General features: G+C 37.9%; 1 protein-coding gene across 15 annotated transcripts in view; it reads left to right on the top strand.

Annotated features, from left to right (window-relative positions):
- Positions 1-15,256, top strand: part of PIEZO2 (piezo type mechanosensitive ion channel component 2) — a 314,755-nt gene that overhangs the window by 252,682 nt on the left and 46,817 nt on the right. For all 15 annotated transcript variants that reach the window (XM_080379006.1, XM_080379005.1, XM_080379004.1 and 12 more), the window contains 6 exons: positions 1,905-2,148; positions 3,356-3,452; positions 5,288-5,447; positions 7,877-7,966; positions 10,516-10,637; positions 11,419-11,490. In XM_080379006.1, the coding sequence (XP_080235132.1) occupies positions 1,905-2,148; positions 3,356-3,452; positions 5,288-5,447; positions 7,877-7,966; positions 10,516-10,637; positions 11,419-11,490 (785 nt within the window). The remainder of the gene's footprint in view (positions 1-1,904; positions 2,149-3,355; positions 3,453-5,287; positions 5,448-7,876; positions 7,967-10,515; positions 10,638-11,418; positions 11,491-15,256) is intronic.

Genomic DNA, 15,256 nt, shown 5'->3' with positions numbered 1-15,256 from the left:
CAGAGGACAAGTGGTTTTAAATATTGCAATTGTTAGAGCAGTGTCAGGAAGGTGATCTCTTCCTAGCCATCCAACACATCAATAGTTATTATTAAAGGAACACTAAATATTATGTTTGGTTTGTATTTTTTTTTTTTCTGGAGAAACAGTGAGACCATCATTTCCAGGGAATATCGAGTTAGTGAAGACCTGTTCAGCCAATGTCTCCTGCTTCTTTATTTTCTCATTGTATATTGACTCTTTGTTAATGTTTTATCACCCAAAACCCAGTAGCATCTCTAAAGTCATTACATTTTTAGATTTCACAGGCAGTAGTCCATACATTTCTTTAATGTCTGTGGGAAGTAAACATAAAGGAGTTTTCTCTTTACTTTCATTAAATGCCTCTCTGGTTGGCTTCGGCAAGTGAAATGTGTAATACAGGCCTATAAATGTAGGACTATAAATACATACTCCTAGAAAGTTCTGAGCCTGAGAACATCAAGCAGCAGGGGCCTTTTAATGTGGCTTCGTACAGTGCATTTAGTTCATTTACTCCTTACATGTTTTGGCTTAGGTAAATGTGTACTCCTATAGTGCTGTATCCCTGCCTGGTTTCCTGACAAATCTAGTTTCGCAGCCTGGGTGAACAGACCCTGAAAACACAGTTACATCTGGAATCAAAACACTAAATGGGAGGAAACTAAGAATTAGTTGGTTTTGCAGTGTTTAGCTATATGTAGTATTCAGTATTGCCTTTGGCAGATATTCTTATTTGAAAGCTCACTGAGTCAATAGTAAGTCAAGGTTTTAAGGAATCTGAAAATACCAAATCGTTTCTCACCCTTTCCCACTGTAGGCCAAGGCTGATTTCAGATAGCTCTGTCTCGTAGCTTCCTGGCAAATGTTTCAGTAAATTCTATCACATTTATATTCCGTTGAAGCCTTTTACCCCTCAAAACTTTAACAGTTGATCTCCATTGGAGAAAGATATTTTTAGCAGCTGTCTTTGAAAACTAGGCTTTTAACCTGACTGAATTTCCCCATAGTCATCAATAAATACAGAATTGTTTGCAGTGGAGTGCTGTAGCTGGCTTCATAAGAGAGATTTGCTATAATACCGCTCAGACTTCTTTAGAAGATGATCTCAGATAGCGTTTAAATTGTGTATGTAGCATTGCCAGAAAATATCACTCTATCCTGAAGTTTGGTGAGAACATGTTTTCGCCCCTTTCATGATACAAGGCTTGATCCTGCATGATGCAAAGTGCCGTAACGGGGTGTAGCAAGATGCTTGTCATAAAATCATAGAAAACTTTGGTTTGGAAGGGACCTTAAAGATCATCTAGTTTCAGCCCACCTGCCATGGGCAGGGACACCTTCCACTAGACCAGGTTGTTGAGGTCTGGAGCACCTCTCCTATGAAAACAGGCTGAGGGAGTTGGACTTCTTCAGCCTAGAGAAGAGAAGGCTCCGGGGAGACCTTATAGCGGCCTTCCAGTACCTGAAGGGGGCCTACAAGAAACCTGGAGAGGGACTTCTTACAAGGGCATGTAGCGATAGGACAAGGGGGAATGGTTTTAAACTTAAAAGGGGGTAATTTAGAGTAGATATTAGGAAGACATTCTTTACTGTGAGGGTGGTGAGGCACTGGGCCAGGTTTCCCAGAGAAGCCGTGGATGCCCCATCCCTGGAAGTGTTCAAGGCCAGGCTGGATGGGGCTATGGAGTATATGAGCCAGGGAGACCCATGAATGAGCTAGACCCGCTGATCATGGTGTTACTCTTGAGCAGGTGTGCGAATGCTGAAGTGGAATGAGAATGCTCAGAAGACCTTAGGCACAAGTGTCACCCAGTAGTGCAGAAAGAGGAAAGGTAGCATTGCCCTCAGAAAATGGTAACTTTTTCTCCTTCTTTTACTTCCAGGTCCTACTTAGACATGTATAAGGTGATAATATTTAGCTACCTCTTCTGGTTTGTGCTTACTATAATCTTCATAACGGGAACCACGAGGATCAGCATATTCTGTATGGGCTACTTGGTAGCTTGCTTTTATTTCCTTCTCTTTGGTGGAGATCTGTTGCTGAAGCCCATCAGGAGCATTCTGCGTTACTGGGACTGGCTGATTGCGTACAATGTCTTCGTGATCACAATGAAGAACATCCTCTCAGTAAGTAGCCGCTGTCTTTCCTCTGCCCTCAGCACTTTGGTTTCATTGGAAGTGGTGCACAGTGCATTGAGTGGTCACTAAAAATCCTTTTTCAGGACCACAGCCTTCTGCAGGCACCAAGCAGGCCGCATTTTAATTCAGAAACTGCAAGTGAATATCCAGGGAATGGTAATGCATATGCATTGTAGGAAAATGTGCACCCATGTATTCAGTTGGGCTCTGTAAAAGCTCACAAGCTATTTTCAAAGGGCCAGGTTCTGGTTTCTTTTCCTAGTAAAGTATCTCCTTAGAAGTCTTGTGAAAATCTCAGTAGAGTGGGAAGTGAGTAAGAAGTGCAAGATTAGTCATAACATTGATAAATAGTGCATATTTAATTAAAACTTTTGTTTAAAACTAGCATTTTCAAACCTACTACTAGATGCAGTTGCTGTGTGATGTAATGTGAGGTTAACTACAAAATTACAAACTGCATTTCTGTTTCCTTTAGAAGCAGTGTGAAATTCAGGTGAAAATAGATATGTTTGATAATTAAATGTCAAATTCTTCTGTAAAATATTAAAGTTTTTTTTACATTAATTAACTCTTTAGAGCAGATTCTTGTAGTGGCACTGGTAGGTGATTGAGACAAGCCAGTAATTTAAATCTTTCTGAAAGATAAATTTAGATTTATATCTGGCAAATGCTTTTTAGCTTTGAACATTTTTAGTGCTGGACTGAAAAGAGCAGACATTTTTCTTTTTACATTTATATAAGTCACTGTACTGAAATAAAATTGATTTATGGGTGGTTTGAATTTGCAAATGTTCTAAATGCTTACATATGTGCTTCATTTTATGCTTGGGAATTCAGTGGAGCTACGCGTGTGTTAAGCTTGTCCATGTATGTTTGCAAGATTGAGTCAGTCATTTATAAAAGTTGCTTAGCTGTCACATTACAACATGTGCCAGACGTATCACTTTCTCTACAAAAACACAAACAAAACCCACATACCTTCTATCTCGCTGATAATCAAAAGAACAAATCCTTGTGATCTAAAAGTGATGTGTTTTGCTGGTTAAGGCATTCTTTCTTCTAATCTCTGTTTTAATAATGGGATATAATAGCCAAGGGCCGTCACAATATTCCCATGTAATTTAAAGAGGTACAACTTTTCTTATCTTTATTTCTGGTACGTCTTGTTATATGAAATTGTTCTTTTACTTTCCAGATAGGAGCATGTGGCTACATTGAATCATTAATTAAGAACAGTTGCTGGTTGATTCAGGCATTTAGCCTGGCTTGTACAGTTAAAGGCTACCGTATTCGTAAGTATAGCTCATTTTTCTTCATAATTTTCTATAAATGAAGAAGCACCTTCAAAATATTTTACTGTATTTAAGTACCTGACATATTGCCTTGTGAAAAAATCGTACCTGCAAGTTCAGTTAATACCACTTGGTCCTATATTGACTAGCAACATAGAATATTGAAAATATTTCACAGAACCAAAAGAGATATATATATATATACACAGAGAAAACTATCAACACCCCACACACATACCCACAACCAACGTCTGCTGTAAATGAACAATTTGGTGAAACTGGAACTTAAAACAGTTTCCCTGTATGTGCAGGTGATGTGATACTTGAGGGTATGCTTCCACTGTACAACTTGAGCTAGAATGTCATCTCACCATCACTTTAAGGAGAGGGCACCTTTTCCCAGCTGCATACTCCCACTCCTCCCTGTGTGCCAGGTCTTATGTTCAGTTGCTCAAAGGGTAAACCAGTTCAGCTCACTGAAATGACAAGCGGTTAAGCCAGGATAAAAGTACTAATTTTTTGCATGCATAGTGAGTTTAGGCAATTTTTGTTTTACAATTATTCTCATGTTTGTGATGATAAAAGGGAGGGAGTGAATAGTGTATGTGGATGAAAGCGAGAGAAGGGAGGAATGAAGTTTGGGGAGCAAGACACTTCACCTCTCAGTCAGCTATTAATTTGGCTCCACTTTGCCCTGACACCCTGGATTGACAGTTTGAAAACACCTGACTGTTTTCAGTGTTTTTTTGCTGAATTTAAAGTACTGTTTCATCCTACTGAGTATGCAGCAAAGTTCTAAATTCCTGCCTTTGTGTCTGATCCTAATAGGTAAGTGGGGAGTAAGGGGAAAGAAAGGAAGTATGAAGATGCAAATTCATGAGATAAATGGTGTCCAGTAGTTCTCGTATTATCCAAAAATTTTTGAGCGGCAACAGAAACTTAGAAACAGGTTTCTTACTCCCCAGGGGATGGACACAGCAGGCTTTGAAGCTCTTGGAGCTTGACCTTCCAGATCTATTAGACTGGCTTGCTTGATTGTAAAGCCAGCTTCAAGCCAGAGTCTGTCCCTTGAGTACTTCTACTCCCTTCTGTAGAGCAGCATAGGCCATTTAGTTTATGGTTTAGCACCACAAAACCCAGTTTAAATTTTTTTAATATCCCTGAGAGAACTGTCTTTTAGAGAAGAAAAAAATGAAAGAAAGATATAGTCCGAGCCAAAATCTAGAGGTAGGAGGAATGGGATTTCCTCTGCCTGTCTCCTTCTACCCTAAAGGAAGCAATTTTGTTGTTTCAAATATTTTTTCTCTTGTGCAATGGAAAGAAACACTGGACTGAGTTATGGAGAGGAAAAATGAAAATATTAGGTGGTGGCAGTGAAAAAATTATTTTGACAAAAAAAACCCACACTTCTTTCTCATGTTGTTAGTGTTTTTAATAGAAAAATGAGAGAAAAAGTTGCTTTGAAATGAAAAAAAAAAAAAAAAAAAGAAACATACCATTTTAGAAAATCAAATATTTCAGGCTAACAAAAATTACTTTTTCTCCACTCTTTGTTTTCAAGTACTTCCTAGGACAGAGTGAATTTGTTTGCAAGTGGTTCACTTTTGGTGAATTCTCAGTTTTCATGGGATATCACATCATTGGAAGCTTTCCAGTTTTGTGTAAAAGAAAATATGATGTACTTCAATTGGAAATGCATGTCAGTTTTCTAAAGAAATATCTAATTAAAGCACCTCAATTCAAATAATTTTAAAGGATAAGATTATTTTATTGAATAAACATTATAAAAGAATACTTAATACAACAGTTCTTATGCTGATGGTGTCTTTTTCCAGCAACCAACAACGTAGATTGTAAACTGCCCAGTGGAGAAGCAGGAATCATTTGGGACAGTATATGTTTTGCTTTCCTGCTGCTGCAAAGAAGAGTCTTCATGAGTTACTACTTCCTACATGTGGTTGCAGATATAAAAGCTTCTCAGATCCTAGCATCAAGGTAACATAAAGTTTTAAAAAATTAAATGAAGCAGCTCAATTCTCTCATAGGTACAGTACATGCTTATTTATGATAGGCAGTACTAAAAGAGTACTTTAACATTGTTTTAAACAATCCCTGCTAAATTCGTAATTGCAAACCCAACCCTGACTAAGCACAAATGAGAAAACAAATTAATTGAGAAACTGGTAGAAATTAAAGCGTCTTTCCTACCAAACACCATCTGCTGCTCTCATAGCCCTTATTAAAAGCATGAAAGTTGATGTGTGTTGCAGCATTCTCTCAACATCAATATATATGAGAGCAAATGCCAGAGTTTTTAAGCCTTGGAAAGAAAACACTCTGCTATCAGAGCCTGTTTGAGACAATGGGCCTTAGAAATCACAACTCCAAAAATGCCACATGAAGAAAAATAGAGGAAAGTTATCACATCTGGCGTAGAAAGACAATCAGAATGTCTCACTTGGGAAGTGTCACATCACTGAACACTGACTAGGTGTGGTTAGGAAGTATCACCCTCTTTGGGCCTGTTACTTATACTTTCCCACCAGTATCACTATCACAACCATTCTTCTGTTTTTTAATAAGAAGGCAGATCTTAATTTCAGTAAGATTTCTAAGGAATTACTTTTGTCAATATAGAATTAATTGTATTGTAGCTTTTTTTTTTTTCTTCAAAAAAAAAACCCATATGTACATTGATTTCTATCTGTTGAGGGCAAAATTAGGCTTGGATGTCCTGAAAGGAGGTATTTTTTACCTTCCTGTTCTTACTCCTCCAGGGATCATTTTAAAAAGGGAACATGTTTAACTTCATACTGAACAATATTCACCACTCTAAACAGGGCTACCAAAAGATCTATGCGTCCATCCATATTGCCTGTCTCAGACTTTTGCTCTGGGGTAAATTTGTCTGCTGATGCCCAATTTTGCTGGATACCGCCTTTTTGTAGCCTTTTTTGTACCCTGTGTTCAGTGAAAATAGCAGAAAGTAAAATCATGAGTATCGAAATGCCTCCTAAATTGGAATGTTTGCTTCCAGAAGGAAAGAGCAGTCTCATGTAAATGACACTGGGCTGGGTTGAAAGAAACATGCTTGGTTCCTACTTCCAGCTTTGTGTCTTTTAGTAAGTTACTGAACCTACCCAGGCTTGAGTTCTCTAGCAGCAGAAGTGGAGACACACTGGCTTATGGCAGGAGCTTTGTAAAGATACATGTATGAATGACCAAAAAAGTGCCAAGAACTACAGGAAAGAGGGTAATACAAATGTAATGATATAATTATTTTTTTAGTTAGCTGCTTGCCTTGCTAAAATCCAAGCTTGAATTGGATAGTGGACAATGGACATAGACAATGAAAGAAGGTCAAGTTTGGATTCAGACAGCATGGTCTGAGTCTGCCTTCTAGTTAAAGTTAATATTGTGAAATACAAATTCCTTACCTAAATAAGATTAAACTGTGATTCAGACAATAGCGATGAGGATCCAATGACAGTTTTCGATAGTCCATAAGAATTTAGGAGTGATCAAGTTGCTAAGGAGAACATCTCCTTCTTTGTACTTTACCATACTTAGGGATAATAATTACTGCCAGTCTTGTTTGTATTCCTTTGAAAAAATGTACTTGTGGTTATCCTGCATGTTACATGGAAGAATCATTAATCTTGCAGAAAATATGGTTGAAAAATTAGCTAGAAGTAGACCTCTAAAACTATAGCTGTTCTTACTGAATTTCTGACAGAAGAAAGGCTTTAAAACTAAAACTTTGAGAGACTTTGAGGCTCTTTGAGAGTCTTCAGAAGCTAATGAGTGAATGATGAAGAATGGCCAAGACATGATCTGGACATCCGAATCAACGAGTTGATTACATTTCTAACAAAATGTAGTTAGCAGCCATATTCTTGTGGCACACCAGGAACTTGCCTAAGGATTTGTGTCATCAGATTAGAAGCACTGTAGTGTTCAGAGGGTAAAAGCGCAGCTGAATCTATGCTCATCGTGGCCCTGGATAAAGTTGGAATTTGCTCACAACTTCCAGGGGGACAAGGTGATTATAATGCAGAAGTGACTATAAAAACCAAATCCTGGAGGTGTGCAAGAACTCATACCTTAGCCTTGAACCTACCCATTCTCTGTGTTCTTGAGGACTGGAAGCTTAACTCCTTGAGCAGCTTGCTAGAGGAACTTACAGGCTGAGCAGGGATCACAGTGTTTGGCCCCAGATCTTGAAATATTTGACTGTAAAGATACTAGTATTCTGGAATAACTGATTATTTCTTTCAGGTCTTGGATTAGTTTTCTTTGATGTAGATGAGGTCATGTACAGAGAGAACATAGAGTTCTCTGTGATTGACTGGTGTAAGGGAAACTTAGAGTCATTTAATGTTTCCTCTCCTTTTTTCTTTTCTTTTGCCACATTTCTGCTGTAGGGGTGCTGAACTTTTCCAGGCCACGATTGTCAAGGCTGTAAAGGCAAGAATTGAAGAGGAAAAAAAATCAATGGATCAATTGAAAAGACAGTATGTATTTAATGTATTCTTTTATATATATATATACACATACATATGTATATATTTCACTGATTTTTGGTATTTTTCTAGAACCTTCTTTTATAGAAATGCTGATTAGGTTTTGAAGTATGATTTTCCTATTACAAAATTTTTTCTGGGCATTCAGACATCTTAGATATGCCAATATTATGTAGGTTTAGAGTCATCTTTTCCAAAAAGACAACATACTGCAGAATCTAAACTTTGATTTAAACATAGAATTACATTTCTAGGACCAAAGGTTTGAGGTTAACAAGAATCAGTGGCATGTACTGACCTGCTCGTCAGTGAGCCTGAAATTCTAATGGAAACAGATATTTCCTATAAATAAAGAGATGTGACCACCCCTGCTTGTTTTGAAGATTCTTCTAAACTCTAGAAATCCGAGTATGATTGGTTAAAAAGATCAGCTTTCCACTGTTCCACACCTGAGTATCATACCAACATAACCATACAGTGTCCTGTTTAAGAGGTGATCTATATCTGTGCTGTTGTGCTGCATTTCTTTGTTAGAGGTCCAGCTCATGTTTTAGTTCCAGGTTATCCTATTTTGTGTGGTATGAATGCATGTGACCCAGATGAAAGATTGGGGGGGGAAGTCTTATTTCCTGTTTCTTTCCTTCCACTAATTACCCTGCTGTTCTCTTGACTTTCCCCATCTCTCTGAAGAGCAGGATAGTAAAGTGCAAGTCCCCTATGAAACTCATGAAAAAGGTAGGCAGATTACTGATCAGAAGTGCCACATTAACCCTGTCTCACTTGAAAGGGCAGACTTAGATGGTTAGAAAATACGAGACTAAGACACAGGAACTGGGTTAAAAAACCAAGAAATCAGAACAGCAAAAGGCCTAGTTAGGGAAGCTGTAATGAAAAGTCACCGAAATAGCCTGAAATCACAATGGGCTAAGGAAGCTGAGTAACATCCTGGCTCTGCTTCAATGGGTGGCAATATTCTTATTGGCTTTATCGTTATTAGGATTTTGTTCTGTACATTTGTATTCCTGGTAAAATTTCCTGCATGATTGCTCTTTTGTTTTGTTGGTGGTTCCTCCTCTAGTGTTTGAGTGCAAAATATATGTTTACCTTCACTGAAGATATTTGCATTCAGCTTAACTGGCCTGAAGATCCTTTCTCTTCATACAGCCAATAAGCCACTTCTCATTCTGTTGCCTGCAGCCAGTATGATTTCAAAGCTGCTCCACTACCATGCATGAAGAGCCCTAACTGCTTCCTAAATAGATGTCAAAGCCCACTCCAGACTGCTTCTTCCACATGTGCATAACTAAAGAAGCATCAGAAGGCTGCAGGGACCGTGCTCCCTACCTGCATGCCTGGAGTTTCCCACCAGAGGTTGTATTGGGCTGTTGCTGGCCCTGCTCTACGCTTGAATCAATCTTATCCCATTTGGCAGGATGTGCCTGTCCTGGAAACAATACTTTTCTGTTAATTCTGCAGAGTTAAAGAACAAGGAGATGATACTGCTTGAGGCAATGCCAAAGCTAATCTATATTTCTATAAAAGTTGCTAGTTTGTATTTGTAGGATGTCTGACTAACAATAGAGGATGCTTCTTTTATTTGATTCAATGTAGTGCATCAGTACTTCATACAGCTTAGGCTGGTTAGGATGACGAGAATTGTCAGCGTGTCCAGGAGGAACAACCGTGTTGTCCAGACTAACATAGCATAAATTCAGCAGCAGATTATTGATATAGGGAAAGAAATCTAATTATCTACTGAATAATAGCAACTAGCTGAGATGAAGGAGTTTTTCCTTCTCCAGTAAATGGTTCTTCCCTAACAAATGGGTAGATTAATAAATGTATTTAAGTGAATTTTTATCACTGAAGTTAGTGAATCATTTACTTGTAATTCAGTTGTATTGAAAGAACTTACTCCTCTCGATTTCAATAATAATTGCTACTGGTTTTCAAACTGCAAAAACATAGAACTTTTAAAAGACCAGATTGTGCTAACTTAACATGGTTGAAAGAAGGACAATGGAAGCCTTCCCTACATCTGGACAAAACCAAACCAGTCTTCTGTATTTCCAGATAATGTGGGACAAATGAGCTTAAGGTGTGAAGATGTAGCACAAATACTGCAGAAACAGCCACATCCCTGGTTTAGAGTGACAAGTTTTAGGAAAACCACTGCATTAGGCAGAAGTCCTTTCTTCTCAGAGCTTTGTTTGCTGTGTTGTAGCTCCTGACAGCAATTCTTTTATTTTTAAATAATAGGATAGTTGAGGGGGAGTAGGTGAAACAGTCATGTGATAGCAGGCAACCCAGCTCTCACTGAAAGGTGAGTGAACATCTAGGCTTGAGCCTTCCAGCCAGCCCCTTCAGAGCCATGTGACTCCTTATTTTTAAGGGCAGGATTTGTGACGGTGTGGAATGGTTATTTCCTTTAGAAATGTTAAAGTGTGTGCGTCTGTGTATGGATGTGTTTAACACTTGTTTTTCAGAGTGAGTTAGAAAGGGTGAAGACGTGAATCTAACAAGATTCTTCCTTTTGCTAGAATGGATCGCATCAAAGCCAGGCAGCAAAAATACAAAAAGGGTAAAGAGAGGATGCTAAGCATGACCCAGGAGTCCTCAGAAGGGCCGGAGATTCGAAAGGTTTCTGAAGAAGATGATGAAGGTACCTTTAGCTATTGTTGTATTGTAATTGCAGTTGAGCGCTAAGGACAAGTGATAAATTGCTCTTCAAAACTGTCAGCGTGTAACAAGGTTGTTAGCTAAGCATCAGTTTGGAGCTTCATTCAGCCAAAAAAAATCTCTGGGATTTTGTACTACAAGAAGATTTAGAGAAAGTAGTTTGTTTTGAGGTTACTTTTAGCAGTTGGCAGAGCGCTGAATAGCAGCAGGGGTTTGTTCTGAACAAAATCATTTATCTGTAAACCACAGTGTTACACATAGGTAGCATCCACGTTTTTCCAGCAACATTTTCTGGATGCTGTGAGTTTTTTCAGTCACTGAAATGTTTGTATACTTTTAAATGTTGTTTAAAACATAGGAATAGGTAAAATACCTATCTAGTGCCACATTTCTAGCACGGTCTTAGGATCGGCACTTACTGGGTTTGAAATTTTTTGAGCCTGAAATGTAAAGGGGATTTGAGAGGAGGGAAAATATTTTCTTCTCGAAATTACAGTCAACTGTGACTGAATGTTTTAAAACAGAAGCCTGAATTTTTTAGCTCTTTTAGAGTGTAATGCTGTTTTAACTGCTGCATAAACTAGAATATTTCTGGTAGTGTTCATGCTTTTGAACGATTTTAATATTGAATGTATTCAGTAGATCTGACATCTGATGTGCTCATAAAATTTTAGCTCTTTTGAGAGAAATTAAAAATTATTAATCAGTGTAAGAAACATGTTTCTGATTTTATAAAATTAATATTTGGACATATTTTATTTTAGGAGAAGCAGACAAAGAGAAAGCCAAGGGCAAAAAAAAGCTGTGGTGGCGGCCTTGGGTTGATCATGCTTCCAGTAGGTTTTCTCAATCATCTTACAAATATGTGGATTTAACCCTTATATCCTTGACCAGAATGAAGGCATTCCCATGACCTGTTTGTTTTATGCCTGATTTTATGATTGTGACTTGATAGAAGGCTTGTTTTTTTCAACATATGATTTCTACTTCCAAATCTTCAAGGAGTCGGTTTAATCATATTTTGAACTTCTCTGTGTTGGAAGCGTAGCTAGCTCATGATACTTTGGGCATTCTTAGAAAAATACCGTATCAGATAAACATGTACCAAAAAAGAATCTATTTTGGCCTCAAAAGTTTCAATTCTCCCCTATCGCAAAGCACAATATATTTTAAAATGTGAAGTTGCAGGTTTGGCAAAGCATTCTATGATCAGTCATCATTTCTTCTTCATATACACACATCATACATCCTTTTTTATGGTTCATCAGTCATTCTGCTGTCAACTGTAGAAATCTGAGTACCACACTAAGGCATCAAGACTATTCCTGGGACTAGGATGTGTAGAGCTCAGATGAATATCTCTGATCACACTTTAATGTACTGTTTATGCCAGTTGTTTTTTATTTCCATTTTTTTGTGTTTATCTGAAAGCAAAAAAATCTTCAGCCTTGAGCACAAGAAATTATTAGACTGTATCATGTGTATAATTTCTGCATTATGATATTTTGTTTGTAGCCCAGTCCAGGCATGCAATAGAGTTCTTCCCTATGTTATGGATTGGGTAAAGCAAGAAAACTGAGCCAACTGCAGTCTCAAATCAGGCATTCTTCTCTTGCGTCTTTATTGAAGGAGATCAGACATGAGCTATTTAATAACCTCTGAAGATTTAAAAAATACTCAAATGTATAGCGCTGATCAGAGTTAAATATGAATATCTATATTGTGCCTGGTCATTAAGTTTAAAAGAATTACTCCAAGTGATACTTTTATACATCTACATAGTGCTTCATTTACCTATGTGTATTTGTTTATAACTCCAACATATATATTTACCAACAGCACTTAACAGAATGTCATGTGCTTAATTCTATCAAGTCACAAGTAAACCGTGCCTCTATTTTTATTTTCCTAAAGGGCACACTGCCACTTTAGAGAGACCTATCCCTTTTCAAAAGTCTCAGGAAAATAAACTTTTGCCCTGTAGTTTCCTTAAGGACAACAATGACAAAACAGTTCAACACTATAATTTGCAAGTTTTTACTGTAGAATTTCAGGCTATGGTGATTTTGAAGGAATGGGATATGGTCTCTTGGTTTTTCACCACTGGTTTTGTAATAAGAACCGCTCAAAGAGAGACATTGACTTTGCCTTTTACTTATTTCACCCTCATTATTCAATATTCTTAGGTGACAACTTGCATTTTGGTATTTAAACAGTGAGCATTCTTGAAATTATTTATTGCAATAATGCAAAACCTTGTGGGAAACATCGCAGACCCTGATCCTGCAAACAGTGGTTGCCTGCCATGTGGCTTGCATCCACACTTGCTGAAGCATGGCACTGACAGTAGGTGTTTACAGGCATAGAAAGTGGAAATAGACTTATATTCCCCATCCATCCTTTTCAAAACACTGTGCTGTAACTGCAGCATTCTGCCACACGTGGATGTTCATCTCAGTAAATGGGTTTGTGACTGTATATTTGTATATATTGAAGTCATTCAAGTTTGAAGTTTTATGCCAATTCTGATTTTTATTGTTATTTCATACCACTTGTTATAATTTTATTATACAGAAAGATGCATCATTTTGTATGTCATAGGAATTAAAACACAGTCATGAATTTGGGTCTGAGTAGGACAGTTGGGAAAGTGCAGGTTTCCTCATTGACGCCCACTTACACTCTCCCTTGCTGGGAAGTATGGTTCCTCCTGTGTTTGTGGATTACTTACGGAGCCCCACAAAGATCAGCAGTAGTTAGGGCCACATGCTTTGAGGTCCTCAGCTTCTCCTGGGGCACAGAGTTGTGCCTGATGTAGTGCAAAAGATGGTGCTCACAGCTGTCCTGGGTAGCGCTTTCCCTCTGAGCAGAAGCAAATGATAAGATTATTCTGATTTCTCCTGTGTGACTCCCCTTCTGCCTCCTCCATCTCATCCCACAAGGAAAGCCTGCAAGTCCCTTTTCTCAGTAGAGAAAGTCACTTTTTGCAGTAGGAGAGAGGTCCCCAAGTCCAGTCTGTCCAGGAATTACCTTACTAATAAAATCTGGTCTCTTTAGCAGTCCCTGTAGGAGACTAACACGCTTCTTATTCCATTTTAATGTCTGCAAGAATGCATTATTGCTATTCAATCATACCTCCCTCTTTAGTTGTAAAAGAGACAACTGCTACATTGTACTGTCCTCTCAGATAGACTTCAACCTAAAAATTCTGGAGGGAGATCATTATAAATTTGTTTTCTGCCAGCTCAGGCATTCCAAGTCTGACTGGGTGCTACTCTGAACCTTTAGGGAACTGCGCTGCAGTAGAGGTTTCCTCTAGATGTCTGACCTTATCCTGCTGATCTTCTGTGTGGACAATTTCTGTTGCTGACTACAAGATATTTTTTTATGAAAGAGAACTGCAGACTAGTGTTCTTAAGACAGTCATCTCTTTAATGCATTTTAGATGGGCATTCTTAGAAGGCCCTGTACCAAATAATTAATTTGCTTGATCCAATAAATATCAAAACTTTCTTTTCCCCTCAGTTCAGCAGTCAGAACTGCTGAAGTGGACTCTCTGTCCCTCTGCAGGGAGTTCATTGATGTTAAAAGTCATAGCTAGGCACATGAGGACAAAATTCCCTCTGTGAGGGAGTTTTAGATGCTGAAGTTATGATCCAATAGAGTTCTGGCAAATTTCAGTCTGCTTACCCTGAGGTTTCCACGGTAGTTATGTGTGGTCGTCTGTGCACAGGGGATCTGTGGAGAATTCAAGGTATGATTGAATTAAAGCAATTGTTACTTTCCCAGAAACTTATAATGAGGGTTAAATATAATTTTCAATATAAATTTGTATTGCTCCCTATATCCGGATTGTGTGATGTTTCATCTAAGGAACTGTTCCTTTAAATATTTCAGCTTAAATGTGGAAATTATTTACCAGTTTTCACTGCTGAACATAATGCTGTGATTTTGATTTTTCACTTGCTCATTACCTTATTTTTCATTTATTTTGTTTCCCTTGTTTGTTCATGTAGGCCTGTTACCATCTGAGAAATAAAAACATTGCTTCTGTTCAAGGATATAAGGCCTAGCTGATTCACTGTGCATCTTTACTGTATTGAGGTTTCAGAATCTTTCTGAATCCATGGGCAAAAAATTAAAACTCATTTGCAATGAAGTTAATAGAATCCAAGTAATTTATTTTAAACAAACCAAGGTTTTCCATTACCTCATCAAAGCTTAAATGTTTGAAGAAAGCGTTAACTAATACCATCCAGTTCCATAGTTTAAAGGATGCCTCAGCATTTTAAAGAGAAGTTTGTTATTTTTTGTCCAGTGGTACTGTTCCTGTAAATTCATTTACTTACCTGCTGGGCTTTTTTTACTCCCTCAAATAACCATCAGTTCCCAAAAAATTATGACTTAACTGCCATTTTTTTCTCAAAAATATAACCTAGTAACTTGATATACTTCAAGCTTTTTCTTTACACTTTCTTCTCATGGTGACATTTTCCTTAGTTCTTGTATATTTCTCATTAATGCCCAAAGTATCGCAGACTAACATCAGATAAATTGCCTGAGACTTTTTCATCTCTTGCTTCTCTGTTTTCACCTCTCCTG

This window comes from Falco punctatus (genome assembly GCF_963210335.1).
Source record: "Falco punctatus genome assembly, chromosome: 3".
NCBI lineage: Eukaryota > Metazoa > Chordata > Aves > Falconiformes > Falconidae > Falco > Falco punctatus.
Note: the sequence above shows the minus strand (reverse complement) of the source record. Positions and strands in the feature narration are given on the sequence as shown.